The sequence below is a fragment of the Lutra lutra genome, chromosome 5 (assembly GCF_902655055.1).
Source record: "Lutra lutra chromosome 5, mLutLut1.2, whole genome shotgun sequence".
Classification (NCBI taxonomy): Eukaryota; Metazoa; Chordata; class Mammalia; order Carnivora; family Mustelidae; genus Lutra; species Lutra lutra.
The window spans coordinates 29716101-29735046 of NC_062282.1; the positions used below are offsets into that span (position 1 = coordinate 29716101).

The following is an 18946-nucleotide window of genomic DNA, read 5'->3' on the forward strand; positions in this document are numbered from 1 at the left end:
CTCAGTAAGACTCCAGGCATCCAATCGAGACACCAGAAAGGCCCATCTTAGAAGAAGAGATCTTGCCCTAGAATAAGGGCTAAGAAAAACGCCCTTCCAGTGAGGGTAAAACCTATAGTCCGCCAACGAACCCTGAGCGAACCGCCGGAAGATGTGTGCCCGAAGAAATGCCGACCTGAGGCTGAAGGGAGCGACTAGATAGAAACTGGGATCTACAGGAAGAAATGAAAAAGTACTGGAAATGATAGTTGCCTTAAAAGGCAACTGAATGTTTACATCAGAATAGGAGCAGGTAAAAGGGATTACACTACTGTAAAACCGCGTTATTTCTGAAGTGGGGTGAAATGTCCAGTTGGTAAGTTAAGGGTTCACACCGTTAGCCCTAAAGCATCAGTTCTCAAACTCTTTATACTCACAAAAACTATTTAGGGTCCTAAAGAGCTTTGTTTATGTTGGTATATCTGTGAATATTTATCATGCTAGTAATTAAAACCGAGGACAGTGTTTAAATATTTTTAATTACAGTGACCCATTCAATGTTTATTTTTTAGGGAGAGAGAGAACGCACATGCATACACACACACGCGCGCGTGTGCAGAGGGCAGAGGGAGAACCTTAAGCAGACTCCATGCCCAGCATGGAGCCCAACATGGGGCTGGGTCTCACGATCCTGAGATCATGACCTGAGTCAAAATCAAGAGTTAGACACTTAACCAACTGAGCCACTCAGGTACCTCCCATTCAATGTTTATAACACATATTTACAAAGGTAACTATTTTCCAAAACAAAACTTAGTGGGAAGAGTAGCACTGTTTTATAGTTTTACAAGTCTCTTGAATGTCTGGCTTTAATGGAAGACGGCAGAATTCTCATACGTGCTTCTGTGCACGGCCTGCAGGATGTTATTGTGGCTGAAGGACATAAAAACATCTGGGCCCACACAGGTCTGTAGCTGGAAAAGGAGGCACATTGAATTGCTTTTTCAGACAATAGTCTTTGATATTATGCCAAAAATTGACAAATGAATGAAGGTTTTTAGTTTCTTCTCATTAAAATTATCTCCAACATTATGACATTATTTGGGGGCAACACCAGAAACTACCCAGGTCTCCGCACCATGGTCTGTACAAAGTTCACATGAGCCTTCTGGAGTCAGGAGTCCTATTTGCCACTCAAAGCATTCCTCCCTGGTTCTTTCCCAAGGCTTTGCAGGCTGGAGGGCACAGGACAGGTGGAAGGTGGTTGGTTTCTTTTCACTCCAGGACCTGGCCTGCCCAGCTGAATTTTAGGCCGTGTTCTGAAACGGAGTTCGTTATTGAGTCTCGGGGTGAGATTGTGACTTTCTTATTCCCCTCAATTATCCATATAAGTTTGTTTCTCAAAACTCAGGAGATAGTAAAGAAGACGAAAGAGATTTTTTATTGAAAGTAACTTAAATATTATGTAAACTTGACTTGAAAGTTACTTTTCATTTTTTCATCATTTAAAAAAATGGTGTCTAAGGATAGGTCAAATGCAAAAGCATGCAACAGATCTATAGTTAAACAACCCTTTACCCATGAAGGCGAAATTATTGAGAAGCGTTTATTTTCCCTCTTGCCATGGCTAATCTGGGTAATGATATGGTTGCTGGTGGTGTGTACACATGGCTCCCTTCACTGCTTCTCTCTTTCAAACACACAAATCTTTCAGCACGACTACCACTGAGGCGCCGGGCTTTGCTTGGCAACAGATACTCGGGTCTTACAGGTCCCAGGCCCGGTGGACAGACAGGCTCTTGTCCTCCACACCGGCCACCATGTCTTCAATGGCCTTCCAGTCAAGCTTGCTGAGGATGCTGCCGGTGCTCTCAGACACGCTGTCCATGCCGCGGGAAGGAGGCTCTCGCTCTTCCTCAACGGCTGACAAGTCCTGTCCAATTAAGAAAGGCAGTAAGTTGTGATCTGAGCCTGAGAAAAACAATAAATGGAACATGAACTAAGCTTTCCAAAGTTTCTAGGGCTGCTCATCCCCCAACTGGTGAAGCAAACTAGGGCGGTGGTTGCCCAGCACATCTGGAGTGACCATGGGCTGAACATCATCTGACACAACTAGATGCTGGCATCAGGTCTGAAGAATGGACACGATGGATTTTTATACTTGTAGTACAATTATCTGTTCTTACTTTTTTTGTTATTCTTTAGTTGAAAGGAAAATACAAATTCAAGGAAAATTCTGAAAGATAAATGCTAGAGTACTAAGCCAAAAGTGTCGATGCTTTGAATGACTGCTTCAGTCTTGCAGGAGCTCCACACCCCACAGAGAACAATAAGTACCACCAACAACGGGAGAACACGGAAATCACAGGCAGACGGAGATGGGGAACAGCGCTTACCTGTAGAAGGGAACCGTGACTCTCCTGAAGAATTGCACGGATGCGTGAAGGTACCACCCAAGGACTCACCATGGTCTCCTCCCTCTCGTACTCTACAGACACCTGCTTTGACTGAGGTGAAAGCTCGGCAGTGATGTGATTTTTCGTACACTGCACACGACATGGAGCACCGGAACCTTTCATGGGAAAAGGACAAAGCTAGTGGGACTGATTCACTTATAAATTGGCTTGTTTATTCTGACTTTTATTATCAAATCCAAGGCAGTCATGTTTTATCTAATATTTAAAGTTTTTTTGTGACTTATTTTTAAGAAATCTCTGCACTTGGGGCACCTGGGTGGCTCAGTGGGTTGAAGTCTCTGCTTTCGGCTCAGGTCATGATCCTGCCAGGGTCCTGGGCTCGAGCCCCGTGTCGGGCTCTCTGCTCAGCGGAGAGCCTGCTTCCCCTCCTCTCTCTCTGCCTGCCTCTCTGCCTACTTGTGATCTCTGTCAAATAAATAAATAAAATCTTTAAAAAAAAAAAAAAAAAAAAAGAAATCTCTGCACTCAACACGGGGCTTACACTCACAGCCCGGGATCGGGAGCTGCCCCCTCCACCAGCTGAGCCAGCCGCGTGCCCCTTCCCTGACAACTGAATTCTGGCCATCTCGTCATTTTAAAAATAACAGGAACCTCTAGGACAAGAGAGTCCTAGAGAGAACAAGTCTAGAAGTAACCTCTAGGAGAGGAGAGGCCGCAGATATAATGGAACCGTGGAGAAGTTCCAACTGCGAAGTTGTGTGAACAAACACTGCGGCGAAAAAGAAAACAGTAAAACAGAACTTGAGACTGAAGGCTGATAAGAGAGAGAACACCAAGTGGTTAAGAAGCATGATAACCACGAGGCAGGCAGTCTCTCCGAAGGAGACGGCAACACACGGAGGCGGCGCTGGGACGCCCGCTCCAAGTGTTCAGGCTGTGAGAGATCAGCAAAGGCTGTGACCGCCAAGCAATCCCACCCTCACAGCAGCCACAGCTCATGCGCTAACTAGACTTCGATACTCATCAAATGGACTTAATTATTGCCATCAAGAAGAATGACAAAATCATCACCAAAATTAAGAAATTAAGGTTAACGGTCCTGGACTTTAGGATAAACCTTTACCTGCGGGGAATCTACACACCTTGAGAAGCTGCCACTGGCTTTTTCTCACCTTGCTTTCTGCAGGGATGACTTTGTAATCTCCTTCGCTTCAGATCAGAGTGCATTTCTCTAGCATTTGCTCGGGATAGCCAATCTTAAAGTAAAATATGAAAACAATGCTGTGAAACTGAGCAGTGCGAAGCTTTTCAAGTGTGGGTGTTTGTGCCCCAGTGTGGACAGCGGACGCGTTCTAAGGTAAAAGGTCAGTGATACATCGGAAAGAAACCCCACCATGGGAACTAGGCTGGCAAGTGCACGGGCTTCCCTCCAAGAAGCACTCTCTCTGACGGACAGTGACCACCCCCCACCCAGTTTCTTTATGAAACCTACTGCCAAACGTCTATGGGGTCCAGCCTGAGGAATCTGAAACTGAACAGAAAAACAGAATCCATTCCCTATACCACCTCCAGAAGAAAACCCTGTCCCTCCGCTTGCTGGTCTTGGGCCATACTCTAGACACACAGCCAAGCTAGAAACTTGGGAGTCCTACCAAGTTCATCCTGTCACAGGCAGGACTACCCCTGGACAATGAAAGAAATACTTCTGTTTGCTTTTTTAAGGGCAAAGCCTCATGCTAGATCATAATTCACTTCACAAAACCCTGGAGTTTTGGAGCTTCCATAAATATAATATCAGTGTACCTATAACTTCAGCTATTTCTAGGGGCCACATTGCATTTTGGGGTTTTTATCTGTTAAACTAACATTGCCAGGTATTGAGAAAAGAATAAAATAGCTTTGGAGTATTCTCACCTAAAAATTTTACAGAAGATTAAAATGAGAGACTTTGAAATAAAAACAAAAGTCTGGGGGCGCCTGGGTGGCTCAGTGGGTTAAGCCGCTGCCTTCGGCTCAGGTCATGATCCCAGGGCCTGGGTTCGAGCCCTGCATCGGGCTCTCTGCTCAGCAGGGAGCCTGCTTCCTCCTCTCTCTCTGCCTGCCTCTCTGCTTACTTGTGATTTCTCTCTGTCAAATAAATAAATAAAATCTTAAAAAAAAAAACAAAAAAAACAAAAGTCTGGGGTTTTACAATTAATAGCACAGGAAATGATGCTTCTAGCACTCAAACTGATTCTAGTAGTTACAGCCTTGGGTTTTAAGGGATTCAGTGGGGAGAACTATGGAAAAAGAACCAAAGAGGATTCCTAGGACATAGAGCCATCAAAGTAACACAAACATGACAGGGTAAAGAGCAGACGTAGCTGAAGACCGAGGCAGTGAACTGGAAGGTGGCAGCACAGGAGAGAGGCCTAAAGGCAGCAATCGACTCATTCATGTTTCTCATCATTTTTATACTAAGTGTAGTCAGTGTTTGCATTATTGTCTCTACCACATGTAGTCATTTCTGTGAATCAGGATAATGCCAGAGAGCTCACTCAGTTACTGTGAGGACTAAGCGCGATCACTCACGGGCCGTGTGAGTACAGAGCCCGGCATCAGGCATCACTTCCCTGAGCTCCCTGGCTTCAGCAGGAAAATGGGGCCGTGACGGGGAGCTCCCAGGAGAATACCGTGAACGCACTCTGTAAATGGTGAAGAGTTACAAGGGGCGAGAGCTGGGCCGGGGCTAGATCTTAATTCTTAGGCACTAAGATCATGGCCATTTCCCTCTCCAGGTGATCAGAGCACAGCTCATTCAGAGACCCCAAACTTACCATGGCTCTGTGACAATGGCCGCCCCTTGAGTACTTGTTTTTATGTTCAGTACTCCGCTAAGCCCATAATACGGGCTCTCACTCTAACAATCAGGATTTTGCAGGCGAGAAAGTTGAAGCTTACACAAATGGCTTAGGAATGTGCCCAAAGCTAAAGAATAAGTGGTGACCTAGGATTCCAGAGAGAGCGAACGCCACAGCCGTTCCCAAGCCACCGTGCCACACTGCCGCACCCGCAGTCTGAAACCTGCATTTGAAATTTCTGAGACTGCCTGACAACTTTTAAAAAATTTAAGTTGAAGACCTTTATTCTTTACTTATCCCTTACCTTTTTGGAAGGTAACTGGAGATGCCACAGCCTTCCTTACTGCCACTTTGCCTCTGCCACCTCTGCTCTGTATGGTATAAGTAGCAGTTCCTAGAAAAACAGACAAACTCCTTTAACCTATGAGATGGGGAAAGGAGGCTAAGAAGGCAGGAGGAGGGGCTGCCTTGAAGGCCGGGACAAGCTCCAGACAGATCAGTGTGGGATGGGGTTCCCCACGTGCAGGAGCACCTTTTCGAGGACAGTCCCCCAAGAGTAGGGGAGCTGACCAAAGGAGGGCCAAGGCCTTAGCCCAGGCAAGTGCAACGTCATCATACAGGCCTGACTCTGGACAGACCCAAGCCAAAGACACATTTCCACAGAATCCAAGACTTCTCCATCTGATATTGAGAAACCATAGATTGAAGTTTAAAATCCTTGCCAATTTTTGGCATTTCTTTTATTTAACTTTGGCAAATGTATCAGGTATAAAATAAAACTTAAAAAAAAACATGGTTACTACTTTGAAATTTTAGTTTAAAAAGAGCACTCTTATTATAATTTGTTAATTAAGAGCAGGAGTTAAACTATGACGTTTTATTAGGAGGACTGGAATTCATAGAAACTCAATTTTCTAAATTGAGGCAGCATAATGAAGCGTAGTTTCTAAGTGTGTAGGCTCTAGACCCAGACCAGGTTTAAATCTCTAGCTATCTGATCTAAGGGACTTATTTCAACTTTCTCTGCCTGGGTTTTCTCACCTGTAAAATGGGACTATAACAGTACGTATCTCACAGGGTTGTAATTAAAGAGCTTAAATAGAACCTGGCACATTAGTTTATTATACAGCTAAAAGCTGTATGCATTTAATACTATATATTAACCATGATTATATATTTCTTAAGATTTTCTTTCTTTTTGGCGAGAGAGAGTGCGAGCTGGGGGAGGAGCAGAGAGAAAGAGAGAACCCCAAGCACACTCTGCTGAGCGCAGAGCCTGATGAGAGGCTCAATCAATCTCATGATCCTGAGATTATGACCTGAACTGAAAATTAAAAAAGCCAGACACCTGGGGCACCTGGGTGGCTCAGCTGGTTAAATGTCTGCCTTTGGCTCAGGTCATAATCCCAGAGTTCTGGGATCGAGCCCCGCATCGGGCTCCCTGCTCCATGGGGAGTCTGCTTCTCCCTCCCACTCTCTGTGCTCCCTCTCTAATAAATAAATAAAATATTAAAAAAAAAAAAGAGCCATACACTCAACTGACTGAGCCATCCAGGTACCCCTATGATTATACATTTTTAATGTGTAATCATTTCACAAAATAAGTATGTTTTACTCTGGTAATCAAAACCCAAATATGGCAAAATTAACTAAAGGAAGGCTAGCGATAAATAACAGATGTTATATCTTCAAATGTGCAAAAGGATGTTCAAAAGGTAAAAATATGATATTTCTTTTTTTTTTACGATTTTATTTATTTATTTGACAGAGATCACAAGTAGGCAGAGATGCAGGCAGAGAGAGATGGGGGGGAAGCAGGCTCCCCACTGAGCAGAGAGCCTGATGCAGGGCTCGATCCCAGGACCCTGGGATCATGACCTGAGCTGAAGGCAGAGGCTTTAACCCACTGAGCCACCCAGGCGCCCCAAACATGATATTTCAATATAAGCCTCTTACTATTCCTCTTCTGTGACATCCTGGTATCTATCTAGTCCATCTGATGTCTATAAGAACTTGACTTGTAAAATGCCTACCTTTTCAGCCAGACACACAAAAAGAAACATATTCCCAAATAAGTCTTCTCTAAATATTGACTGTTCAAACTCTATTATAAAAAGGCCATTCGTGGGGCGCCTGGGTGGCTCAGTGAGTTAAGTCGCTGCCTTCGGCTCAGGTCATGATCCCAGGTCCTGGGATCGAGCCCCACATAGGGCTCTCTGCTCAGCAGGGAGCCTGCTTCCTCCTCTCTCTCTGCCTGCCTCTCTGCCTACTTGTGATTTCTCTCTGTCAAATAAATAAATAAAATCTTTAAAAAAAAAAAAAAAGGCCATTCATTTAAGAAGATTTCTGGGGTCTTCCTATTTCAAAGCAGCAGAACAAACAAATCCCAGCCCAGGTGAGTCTTTACCAATCCTGCAACTTGCATCCTGCTGACATGAGAACTGCTTTTCATGGAGCTCTCATTGATGAAAACCAACTCTGGAGACAAGGAGGTCCAAATTATACAAAACTTAAAATTAAAAAAAAGCTTAAATTCTTACCACATGGCCAAGGAAGGCCTTGAGGTTTCCCCTTTCGGATATAACTTGGTCTGGATATATATCTGAATTTTCCAGGTTGATTTACTGGAATATTGTGACCATGTTGATTCTCTCTAAAGTAGAAATTATGTAATTATTATATCCCTAGAATCTCAAACCAGCAACGAGCTATATTTCAGAAGGCCCAAATTCTAACCCTAATACATTCACTTGACATTGCTTACTCTGTACTTCAGCAGTTATGTTTCACGTTATAACAATTCTCAACAAATCATTTTTCGTTTAAACTTAAACTTCATTTGTTTTTTTCAAGGAAACTGTTTTTGGTTATCTGCCCAATTCAAATTATCTATGTATTTGGCAGTTACTTATGTATTTAACACCCTGCTTTATTTCAGAAAAGATTCAAGGGAGTGTCTGGTATTTTGAGTAGACCCCAAATTATACACACATAAGTGACCTGATTACATGTGGGTTTGTGCTGGGAAGAGACAGCGGAGAAGTGAGAAGCTGGTGAGGACTGTTTCTACAAGAGTGGAGCCAAGTGGAGAAAAGGGGAGAACAGTGAGTGAGGTGGCAGACTGCAGAAAAGGAGGAAACAGAATTGAACAGATAGCAAAATTGTGTTAGGTATGCCGAAGTGCTTTGCCATCTCTAAGAGATAGAATGACATTGTTGTTGTTTTCCTTGGTGATTCTATAAACTTATAAAGACCTTGTAATCATAGGAACATGTTTTCCTTTACTTGATTTTCATATTTCTGAGCAACATAGATGCAAATACACTGGACTTGGGTGACAGAAGCCCCACATTCTTCTTACCGTGCCTGACATAATCTCGCCGAATGATATGTCAAACTGTCTCACCTTCTTGGCGAAAGAGAATGTTGCTCTTGGGAAACGGGAGCAGCTCTGGGTTTGTTAGGCAAGGCTTTCTGTGCAGCTGTTGGGAGCTGTACTGACTCAGATAACAGTTCATTCATCAGACTGTACGCTTGTGAGATCCGCCGACTATAGTGGTCAGAGAGTAGCAATCTTAAGACAAAGAATTAAACAACATTTAATGAAAGAGTCATTTTCAATTCATACCTCGAGAGGGAACGGAATGTTTGAAAGATCACCTAGCATTTTTTTCAATGCTTTTCAAATGCAAATTCATATTTCAGATTTCTGAAAAACATTAGGTGGAAATTAGTAAAGATACCTGCAGTTATGGCCCTTTAGGTATTTTCAAAATGTTCATACATATCTGGATTGCGAGAGGGAGGACAAGAGCAGAAGTAAAAGTCATGAAAATTCAACAGAATAAAAGATATTTGAAAGCAAATTCCTAAAAAGTCTAGTGGAGTCTATTTTCCTTGCAGTTATCTCCCATAATGTTCTGTTAATGGACAAAAAGGAGCTACTGTGAAGACTGGAGTTCCTCAGGCGTAGCTTGCACCTCGGGTGAGCAAACTGGAGAGGGCGCTAGGGGTACAGCTACCCAGCTCACCTGTCCTTTTCGTTCTTCATCTTCTGTCTCAGCCTGATTTCCCTTGAAGTCATGTAAAACTGCACGAGAAATACCCGGTTAGTCTGTTACTGTTCAGTTCAAATAATTAAGCCTTTTTGATGCACGAAAAACATGAAAATTCCACTAATCAATTTTAATGGGAGCTTAAAACATGTTTTTGCTCTTCAGGAAACAGTGCAAAACACTCTCATATTTGACGAAGCTTCCTATCCCAAACACAAATCATGAAAATGTTAAAGCATCATGTGATTAAAATCTAATTCAGTAAGTGGAAAGCAAAATCTATTTTAGCAGCTAAATTAAGCATTTTATCAAAAGGAGAGAACCCTATCAGCTGCATTTATTTTTCCTTTTTTTAAAATTTAAATTCAATTCACTAACATACTGTGTCAGCTGCATTTGAAATGGGAAACAACAACATTTTAAGGATGAAGACACACACTCTTCATACTCGGTCTTGTGATTAAAAGTGTACTTGATCAAGCAGAAAGGAGTCAGACCTTGAAAACTATCATTTTGATGTTTTAAAATGTCTCCCAGCAACCTACTGTAGTATGTTCACTGTGACTTGTAAACTCTTCAGACTTATGCACCAGGAGGCAAACTAGCAAGTGTCTTACTCCAGAACCCTAAGAGTAACTATGGAGTTACTAATGAAGTCAAGTCCTTTTAGACACAATTGTGTATATAAAAATGCACATAGAAGTGCATTCACTCTCTGTAGGCCCTACACAGAAGTCGTCAGTAACAAATTAAAGGTCTTATTAATTTCTGATACAAATTCAAATGAAATTTTTAGTTACATTAACCCCTCACTAACCCCAATACCTTCACCTGAATAGAAGATACAAATAAACAGGTGTTTGCACTTGTGGAGGAGAGCTCATGAAGTCGATGGACCAAGCAATGCCAGTGCCCTCAGAGTTAATTTGTTCCAAAATTGGACACCATCCTAACTATCTTGGGTATTTGCTTGGTTGACAGGGTGATACCAGAACCCACCCCCTGTGGGTAGAAGAACACACATATAAACACATGCACTTGAAGATTCTAGTCAGGTACCTCAGCAGCCTTGAAGGTCATTAACCAGGTCCTTAACACTATCCACAAAATGTTCTGTTAATTAACTCGGGCCACCTGGGTGGCTCAGTTGGTTAAGTACCTGACTCTTGATTTTGGTTCAGGTCATGATCTTAGGGTCATGAGATCAAGCCCCATAGGGAGAGATCCTCTTTCTCTCCCTCTCCCTCTGCCCCTCCCTCCAGGTCATGTGCACATGCCTACACTCTCTCTTAAAAGAAAAAAAAAATTGATATTAATATCTCCAGACACAGGGGCGCCTAGGTGGTTCAGTGGGTTAAAGCCTCTACCTTCGGCTCAGGTCATGATCTCAGGGTCCTGGGATCGAGCCCCACATTGGGCTCTCTGCTCAGCGGGGAGCCTGCTTCCCTTCTTCTCTCTCTGCCTGCCTCTCTGCCTACTTGTGATCTCTGCTTGTCAAATAAATAAAATCTTTAAAAAAAAATATCTCCAGACACAAGTAAAGTATGCAATTTACTTAACAGTTTACCTACTTTGCACCATTTGGTGCTTAAATGTGACACCCCTGTCTGGGAAACTCACTTTTATAGAACATGCTCCTCTAATGATGCTGAAAAAAATTAAGTACTATATATTTTATCTCAAATTACGAAGTAAAAGATAAACTAAGTATAATTCAAATGTAATTTTCATAGTAATGTGATTATCAAAGTAACAGGACCCTGAGATCATGACCTGAGCTGAAGGCAGAGGCTTAACCCACTGAGCCCCCCAGGCGCCCCCATACTCTATTTTTTGTAGATAACTTATGGATACAAAATTGATTTTTTAAATGGCTTTGTTACACACACAGTTGTTCAACTGCCATTGACTCTCACTGAAAATTAAGGGAAAAGTTCCAATTGGTCACCAATCAGTTAACCTCTTCACTTAGTTAAAATTAGCAAGAGCCATAGTTAGCCAGGGGAAGAAAAAGTATTTAAGATAGTTCAACAGAGGGGCACCCAGGTGGCTCAGTTGTTAAGAGTCTGCCTTTGGCTCAGGTCATGATCCCAGGGTCTTGGGATCAAGCCCTGCCTGGGCAGCAAGGCTGCTTCTCCCTCTCCCACTCCCGCTACTTGGGTTCCCTGTCACGCTGCAAATAAATAAATAAATAAATAAATAAATAAAAATCTTAAAAAAAAAAAAAAAAGTTTAACAGAACATGGCTTATAGAATACCTTGCTACATTTTGTTAATTAACATTTTCTGACAAGTCAAATGGTGACATTTCTATCTAATAAAAAATGTATCCAAATTACATTAATCCTTTTCTTGAATATTTGCCAGGGAAAACTGCATGTATTCGCTGCTAATCCCATTGCCCCGATCCTGCATACTTACTGGATTGCTCCTTGGGCAGAAAGGGTCATGTTCTTGCCCTCTCTTCTCTGCCAACTGGTTTAAGTACTCTGCCATTCTCTCCTTGCGTTTTCTTTTCATCCACACCTGAATTTCTCTTCTTTCCTTCTCAGTTCTTTGTGTTCGTCTACCAGAAGAATGCTGAATTCTGAGAAATTTAACAGGCAGGGCATCACTTAATTTTACATTTTTTATGGATCTAAGTAGTATCACAACTAAATACAGTTTATTTGGAAAGGGATTTTTTTTTTTAAAGATTTTTCTGAAGTAATTTCTACACCCAACGTGGGGCTTGAACTCACAACCTTGACATCAAGAGTCACACGTGCCACTGACTGAGCCAGCCAAGAGCTTTTTCCTGTTCTCAAAAAGCAGTACACTCATGTCTCTATCAGCTTGCTCCAACCTGTTCCCTGAAATCCACTGAAAATGATTTCAGAAACCTCACCTCCACCACCAACAAAAAGCTCACCAATAGCCTCTTCCTCCCACTGTACTTCTCTAGAACACTTAATACAACTGGCCCTTCTTTTCTTTGTTAAACTCCAACATGGGTCGTATTCTAACTCTGAAAACACTGTGCAGCCTCCTACATTGGCTCCTTTCATGTCTGCTCCCCTCTTCAATATTAATGTCTTTAAAGGTTCTGTTTTGGACTTCTTCACCAATCATCTACTCCTGGAATACCTCAAACACTTCCAACACATGCCACAGAGATGACTTCTAAACAGCTGCGCTTGAGGATCTACCCTCACTTTCGTGCCCATGCCATACTTTCCACAGGCTGACCTGAACTAATAACTGGGCATGGCGGGCATGTTATGGCTGGCCCCTTCCTGCAAGACACAGGACTCCTCTGGTGGGCCATGCTGATGGATGTCCACCACTGACCCAGCTGAAACGATCCTAGAACACCATACTGCAACATTGCACTTGCTTGACCCTCTCCCCTCCTCCTTCCCTCTCCTCCACAGGCTGCGATAACACACTGTGATCTGATGCTTCCCCCACTTCTATGTTTTCCGCCCTTTCCCCTCACAGGCCTTTCTCCCAATAAACGTCTTACACATGCCTTCTGCTTCTCAGATGACATGAGCAGACATAGTAGTACTAACGAATGGTCCGAGAAAACAGGTGGTGTGAGGCAGGGATTTGGGACAGACTCGTTACCCAGCAGGAGAGGAGAACATCATCCTGAATGGAAGGTCACTGATACAAACAGTATGGTTTACACTGAAAACCTGCTTTTCCTTCTGGAAATGTGGTTTTGGTATGTGCAAGGAAGAGGCTGCCTACTCCACCAGCCCCCAAGAAAAACTCTGGGAACTGAGGCTCTATAAATGAGTCTCTGTGGTGGACATTATCTCATGTGTGCTGTCACAACCTGCTGCTTCAGGAACTGTGTCCTGTTGAGACCACACTGGGAGAGGTTTCTTAGGAACCTGTGCCTGGTTTCCCTCAGAATTCACTGCATGCACTCCATTCCTCTTGCTGGTTTTCTTTGAATTCTCTTGTTGTAATAAATTGTGAGTATGACTCTATGAGTTCTGTAAGTCCTCCCAGTCAATCAGTGAACTTAAGGTGATCCTGAGGACCCCTAACACAGGATCAAATCCACACTGGGACTGTAGTCTGACAGCTGTCCCCACTTCCTCTGGCTCGTGCCCCTTTCTCCCTCACAGGTGTTTCCCCAAATAAATCTCTAGCTCACCCAAATCTCATTTTAGCATTTGCTTCCGGGATGACCTAAATCTAATGTGCCAATAAGTATTACTGAATATTCTCCTAACACCTTATAACAACTGAAACTACATTCTCTATCTTGCCAAAGAAATCCCCATCAACTCAGTCACCTGAGCATGGAGGCTGATGCAGGAGAAGTGAGAAAATCATTCTCACTTCCTCCAGGCTTACTCACGATTATTACCCCACACGCTCCATTCTGAACCCCTTCATCTTTAGACTACTAAGTAAGACCTCCCGTTGGTTCCCATTTCTAGTTTAAAGCCCTTTGCTGACCCCTTACTGTTTACAGATAAGAAATGGGTGCCTTTGGTCCCGAATCTACAGCCAGCACACCCAGCCAGACCCTCTCTCTCCTTCTAAGACATAACTCCAGTCACATCTAATTCCCAGCCCACTTCTGATCATCACTCCTTGGTATTTTATATTCTTGCTGTCTCGAATACCCTTTCTATTATTTATAAGCACCACGAATTTCTATCTGTGCTTTGGAATACAGCTCAAACACAGTAACTAGGGAAGCTGCTGCATTGGACTGACTCTCTCCGCAGCTCCCATAGCACACTGATATAACCTGGCCTTATGTCACACTGGTTTTATAGTTCTATCTTCATTCAAAAATACAAACCATATTTTTATTCTAAACTTGATACTTAATACATTATTGATGAAATAGTCATAATATTCATAAGGTTGACTCTCTTATATAAACAAGCCAAGAGGTATACGTATCCCAAGGAAGAATTAGTAGAAGAGCCAGACTTTATTCTATCAGGAACCAGTTCTTGGATCAGGACACGTTGCAAGGAAAAAAATTTTAACCTAATATTCCAAGAAAAGGCTATTAAATATGTATTCTAAGGATTAATATTGAGGGCAAAGTATTATGGGGCGCCTGGGTGGCTCATTTGCTTAAGCGGCTGACTCTTGATTTTGGCTCAGTTCATGATCTCAGGGTCATGAGACTGAGCCCTGCATCAGCCTCCACGCTCAGCTCAGAGTCTGCTTGTCCCTCTCCCTCTCCCTCTATCCCTCCCCCTACTTGCATGCATGTGCATACACACACGTTCTCTCTAAAAATGAATGGGTAAATAAAATGTTAAAAAAATATTTAATTACTTCTAAAAAAAAAGGATTAAATTTATGTTGTACTTAAAATGATAAGAGCTTCCAAGGAAGAGTAGGAGAACCCTAAGGCCATCTCATCCCATGGACATGACTAGATAACACTCATATCAGTGTAAATAACCCAGAAAATGATAAAAAACTGGAAGAACAAACTCCATCCACAGCTAAATGTAGAGAAGATGCCATATAAAAGAGGACAGGAAAGGTGGAGACTCAGTCAGAGGCTAAATGGAACCACAGGACTGTCTGCTGGAGGGAGGGATGCTGTGGGCGTGCAGTAGGGAGAGACATAGACCGTTACTCTGAGGAGCCCACACAGGAAGGATGAATCCCCACAACATTTGGCTTTGAAAACCACAGGGCTTGAATTCTGCAAGTTCTTATAATCAGAAGGACTTAAATCCTGGAACTTTAAAAATAAGCAGGCTCAGGTCTGGGAGAGCCTGGAGGGAGAGAGGAAACTGAGTCCCTGTCCTTAGCACAAGAGACAGTCCTCTGGGATACAGCAGAGAAGCAGCAGTTTGAAAATCTCCTGGGACATAGGGGAGGGAGGTCTGTTTACTAACCTCAAAGCATGTGTTGGAGGGGCAAGGATCTTTGGGAGACTTCTCCAAGAACAAAAGGCCTGGCAGGCACCATTTCTGTCCCCTGCCCCCCAGCCTAGACACAAGGACACCGGGAGGAACAGCACAACACTGACACCTTCTAACTAACTTGCCAACAGTACATCTGCTCCCATGTTTTCCTGCAGACCCATCGCCTCCAGTCAGAATTCCAACTCGCCTCCAATAGCAAACTTACTCACATCATGATAACAACACACATCCCAGCCCAGTGCACTCCTGTGGACTTGGCTCCTCCAATACGCTCTTGGCCAGAACCCATCTGAAGCTGTGCGACAAGCCTGGCATGTGCAAGCAGCTCCAACAGGAGCCAGCAGCATTCCAAAGTGACTCCTGCTCCAGGGAGAGAGAACCACATACAGTGATCAGACTGCAGCCCCAGTGGTGGAGTAGAGGCAGACAGCTGATCTGATTACAGGCCCCGCCCACCAACAAAAGCTTCTCTGGAGACAACAAAAGGAAAGTGCCCTGCACTTCCGTGCTCCTGCATCTCTGGCAAACACTTGGTCTGACTAAACTCAAGTCCAAGGTGACCCCAGACTGGCCCACTAACAACCCAGGGACCACACCCTGTCCATAACAGGTAAAGAAAGACGTTATAGACAACTGGACTGAAGGAAAAAGTGGCTCAGCCACAACATCAGGGCACGTGCAACACACAGAGGAGATGCCCCTGAAGCGCCAGGTGCTGGTGATCAGGGCCACTGCACTGCAGGGTGTGACAGCACCTTGTCTTCAGAAGGCCACTACTTGCAAGGCGGGAGATACAGCTGACTTCCCTAACACAGAAGAACAGTTACAGAGAGTTAGACCAAATGAGGACACAGAGGAATATGTCTCAAATGAAAGAACAGGACAGAGTCACAGGAAGAAACCTATGTGAAATGGACATAGTAATATGACTGAAAGAGAACTTAAAATAGTGGTCAAAAAGATGCTCTCTGAAAAAAGAGTGAAGGACATCAGCAAGACCCTTAACAAAGAGATGGAAAACATAGAGCCAATCAGAGATGAATAACCCAATAAATGAAATTAAAAACACAGCAGATGGAAAGAATAGTAGACTAGAGGAAGTAGAAAAATGGATCAACAACCTGGAGGACAGAATAATGGAAAGCAGTCAAGTTGAACCAGTAGGAGAAAAAAAAGTAATACAAAATAAAAACAGTCTTAGGGCCTCAGCAACACCATCAAGTGTAATAACATTTGCATTATAAGGATCTCAGAAGGAGAAGACAGAGAAAAGGGAGCAGAAAATTTACTTCGACAAAATAGTATCTGAAAACTTCCCAGCACTGGAGAGGGAAACAGAAATTCAGATCCAGTAGGCACAGAAATCCCCCAACAAAATAATCTCAAGGAGGTCCACACTAAGACACATAGTAATTAAGATGGCAGAAAGTAATGATAAAGAGAATTTTTAAAGCAGCAAGAGAAAAGAAAATAGTTACATACAAGGAAAACCTCATGAGGCAATCATATGATTTTTCAGCAGAAACTGGGCAGGTCAGAAAGGAATGCAATGATATATTCAAAGGGCTGAAAGGAAAAAAAACCTGCAGCCAAGAATACTCCATTCAGCAAGGCTATCATTCAGAATAGGAGAGATAAAGAGTTTCCCAAACAAACTAAATTTAAAAGAATTCATGACCACTAAACCAACCTTATAAGAAATGTTAAGGGGGGGGCGCCTGGGTGGCTCAGTGGGTTAAGCCCCTGCCTTTGGCTCAGGTCGTGATCCTGGAGTCCTGGGATTGAGTCCCACATCAGGCTCCCAGCTCCATGGGGAGTCTGCTTCTCCCTCTGACTTCCCCTCTCATGCTCTCTCACTCTGTCTCTCTCTTTCTCTCAAATAAATAAATAAAATCTTTAAAAAAAAAGAAAGAAAGAAAGGAAGAAAGAAAGAAAGAAAGAAAGGTTAAAGGAGACTCTTCAAGTGGAAAGGAAAAATTGTAAGTAGGAGTTAGAAAAGTAGGAAGTCCAAAAATAATAAAAATAAGAATACATATAAAAATCAGTCAAGGAACTCACAAAATAAAAATAAAAGGATGTAAAGTATGACACCATACACATAATACATGGGAGGTGGGAAGAAGAGTAAAGAATGGGTTCAAACTAAAGCACCTGCCAACTTCATATAGACTGCTCTATGCATAAGATGTTACATACAGGGGCGCCTGGGTGGCTCAGTGGGTTAAGCCTCTGCCTTCATCTCAGGTCATGGTCTCAGGGTCCTGGGATCTCAAACTATTCCAAAAAATAAAAAAGGAAGGAAAGCTTCCAAATTAATTCTATGAGGCCATCATTACCTTGATACCAAAACCAGATAAACATACTACCAAAAAAAGAGAACTACTGTGGCACCTGGGTGGCTCGGTTGATTAAGTATCTGACTTTTTTTTTTTTTTAAGATTTTATTTATTTATTTGACAGAGATCACAGTAGGCAGAGAGAGAGGAAGGGAAGCAGGCTCCCCGATGAGCAGAGAGCCAGATGCGGGGCTCGATCCCAGGACCCTGGGATCATGACCTGAGCTGAAGGCAGAGGCTTTAGCCCACTGAACCACCCAGGCGCCCCAAGTATCTGACTTTTGATTTCAGCTCAGGTCATGATCTTGGGGTTTGTGAGAATGAGTCCTGCATTGGGCTCCATGCTCAGCGGGGAGTCTGCCTAAGATTCTCTCTCTCCCTATCCCTCTGCCCCTCCCCGTCATGCTTTCTCTCTAAAATAATAAATAAACAAATCTTCAAAGATTTTTTTTTTTAATTTCACAGAGATAGGCAGAGAGGCAGGCAGAGAGAGAGAGGGAAGCAGGCTCCCCTCTGAGCAGGGAGCCCGATGCAGGACTCGATCGCAGGACCCTGGGATCATGACCTGAGCCAAAGGCAGAGGCTTTAACCCACTGAGCCGCCCAAGCGCCCCTAAACAAATCTTTATAAAGAGAGAATTACAGGGCAATATCTCTGATGAACAGGTGCAAAAATTCTCAACAAAATATTAATTAGCAAACCAAAGTATTAATGCATTAAAAAAATCATTTACCACTATAAAGCGGGATTAATTCCAAGGACGTAAGTGCGGCTTAATATCTGCAAACCAGTAAATGTGATAACATCACATCAACAAGAGAAAGGATAAAAAAAAATATGATCATTTCAATGGATGCAGAAAAAACATGTGACAAAGTATAACATCCATGCATGACAAAAACCTTCAAAGAAATAGGTTTAGAGGAAACATACCTCAACATAATTAAGGCCATATATGAAAAACTCACAGCTAATGTCATACTCAATGGTAAAAAACTTGAGAGCTTTTCCCCTAAGATCAGAACAAGACGAAGATGTCAATTCTCACCACTTGCATTCAACCTAGTACTGGAAGTCCTAGCCACACAATTACACAAGAAAAAGGGAAAAAAGCATCCAAGTTGGCAAGGAAGAAATAAAACTGTCAGTATTTGCAGATGACATGATACGATATATAGGAAATCCTACAGACTCCACCAAAAAACTAGAACTGATCATTGAATTCAGTAAGATGTGGAACACAAAATCAATATATAGAAATTCATTACATTTCTATATACTAGTAATGAAGTAGCAGAAAAAGAAATTAAGAAAACAATCCCACTTATAATTACACCAGAAATAATAAAATACCTAGGAATAAACCTCACCAAGGAAGTGAAAGACCTTGTATTCTGAAAACTATAAAAATTG

At 42.8% G+C, this 18946-nt stretch overlaps 1 protein-coding gene across 5 annotated transcripts in view; it reads right to left on the reverse strand.

The window, feature by feature from the left end:
- Window positions 1-631: 631 nt before the first annotated feature.
- CPLANE1 (ciliogenesis and planar polarity effector complex subunit 1) overlaps window positions 632-18946 on the reverse strand; it is a 146528-nt gene continuing 128213 nt past the window's right edge. For 3 of the 5 annotated variants that reach the window (XM_047729904.1, XM_047729905.1, XM_047729903.1), the window contains 9 exons: window positions 11713-11878; window positions 9268-9326; window positions 8643-8810; window positions 7777-7889; window positions 5541-5630; window positions 3569-3652; window positions 2376-2551; window positions 1749-1912; window positions 633-1298 (listed from right to left, as the gene is read on the reverse strand). In XM_047729904.1, the coding sequence (XP_047585860.1) occupies window positions 1163-1298; window positions 1749-1912; window positions 2376-2551; window positions 3569-3652; window positions 5541-5630; window positions 7777-7889; window positions 8643-8810; window positions 9268-9326; window positions 11713-11878 (1156 nt within the window). In that variant the 3' untranslated portion in view covers window positions 633-1162. Of the gene's footprint in view, window positions 1299-1748; window positions 1913-2375; window positions 2552-3568; window positions 3653-5540; window positions 5631-7776; window positions 7890-8642; window positions 8811-9267; window positions 9327-11712; window positions 11879-18946 lie in introns of those variants that run through there. The other 2 variants (XM_047729906.1, XR_007127438.1) reach the window with 2 other exon arrangements.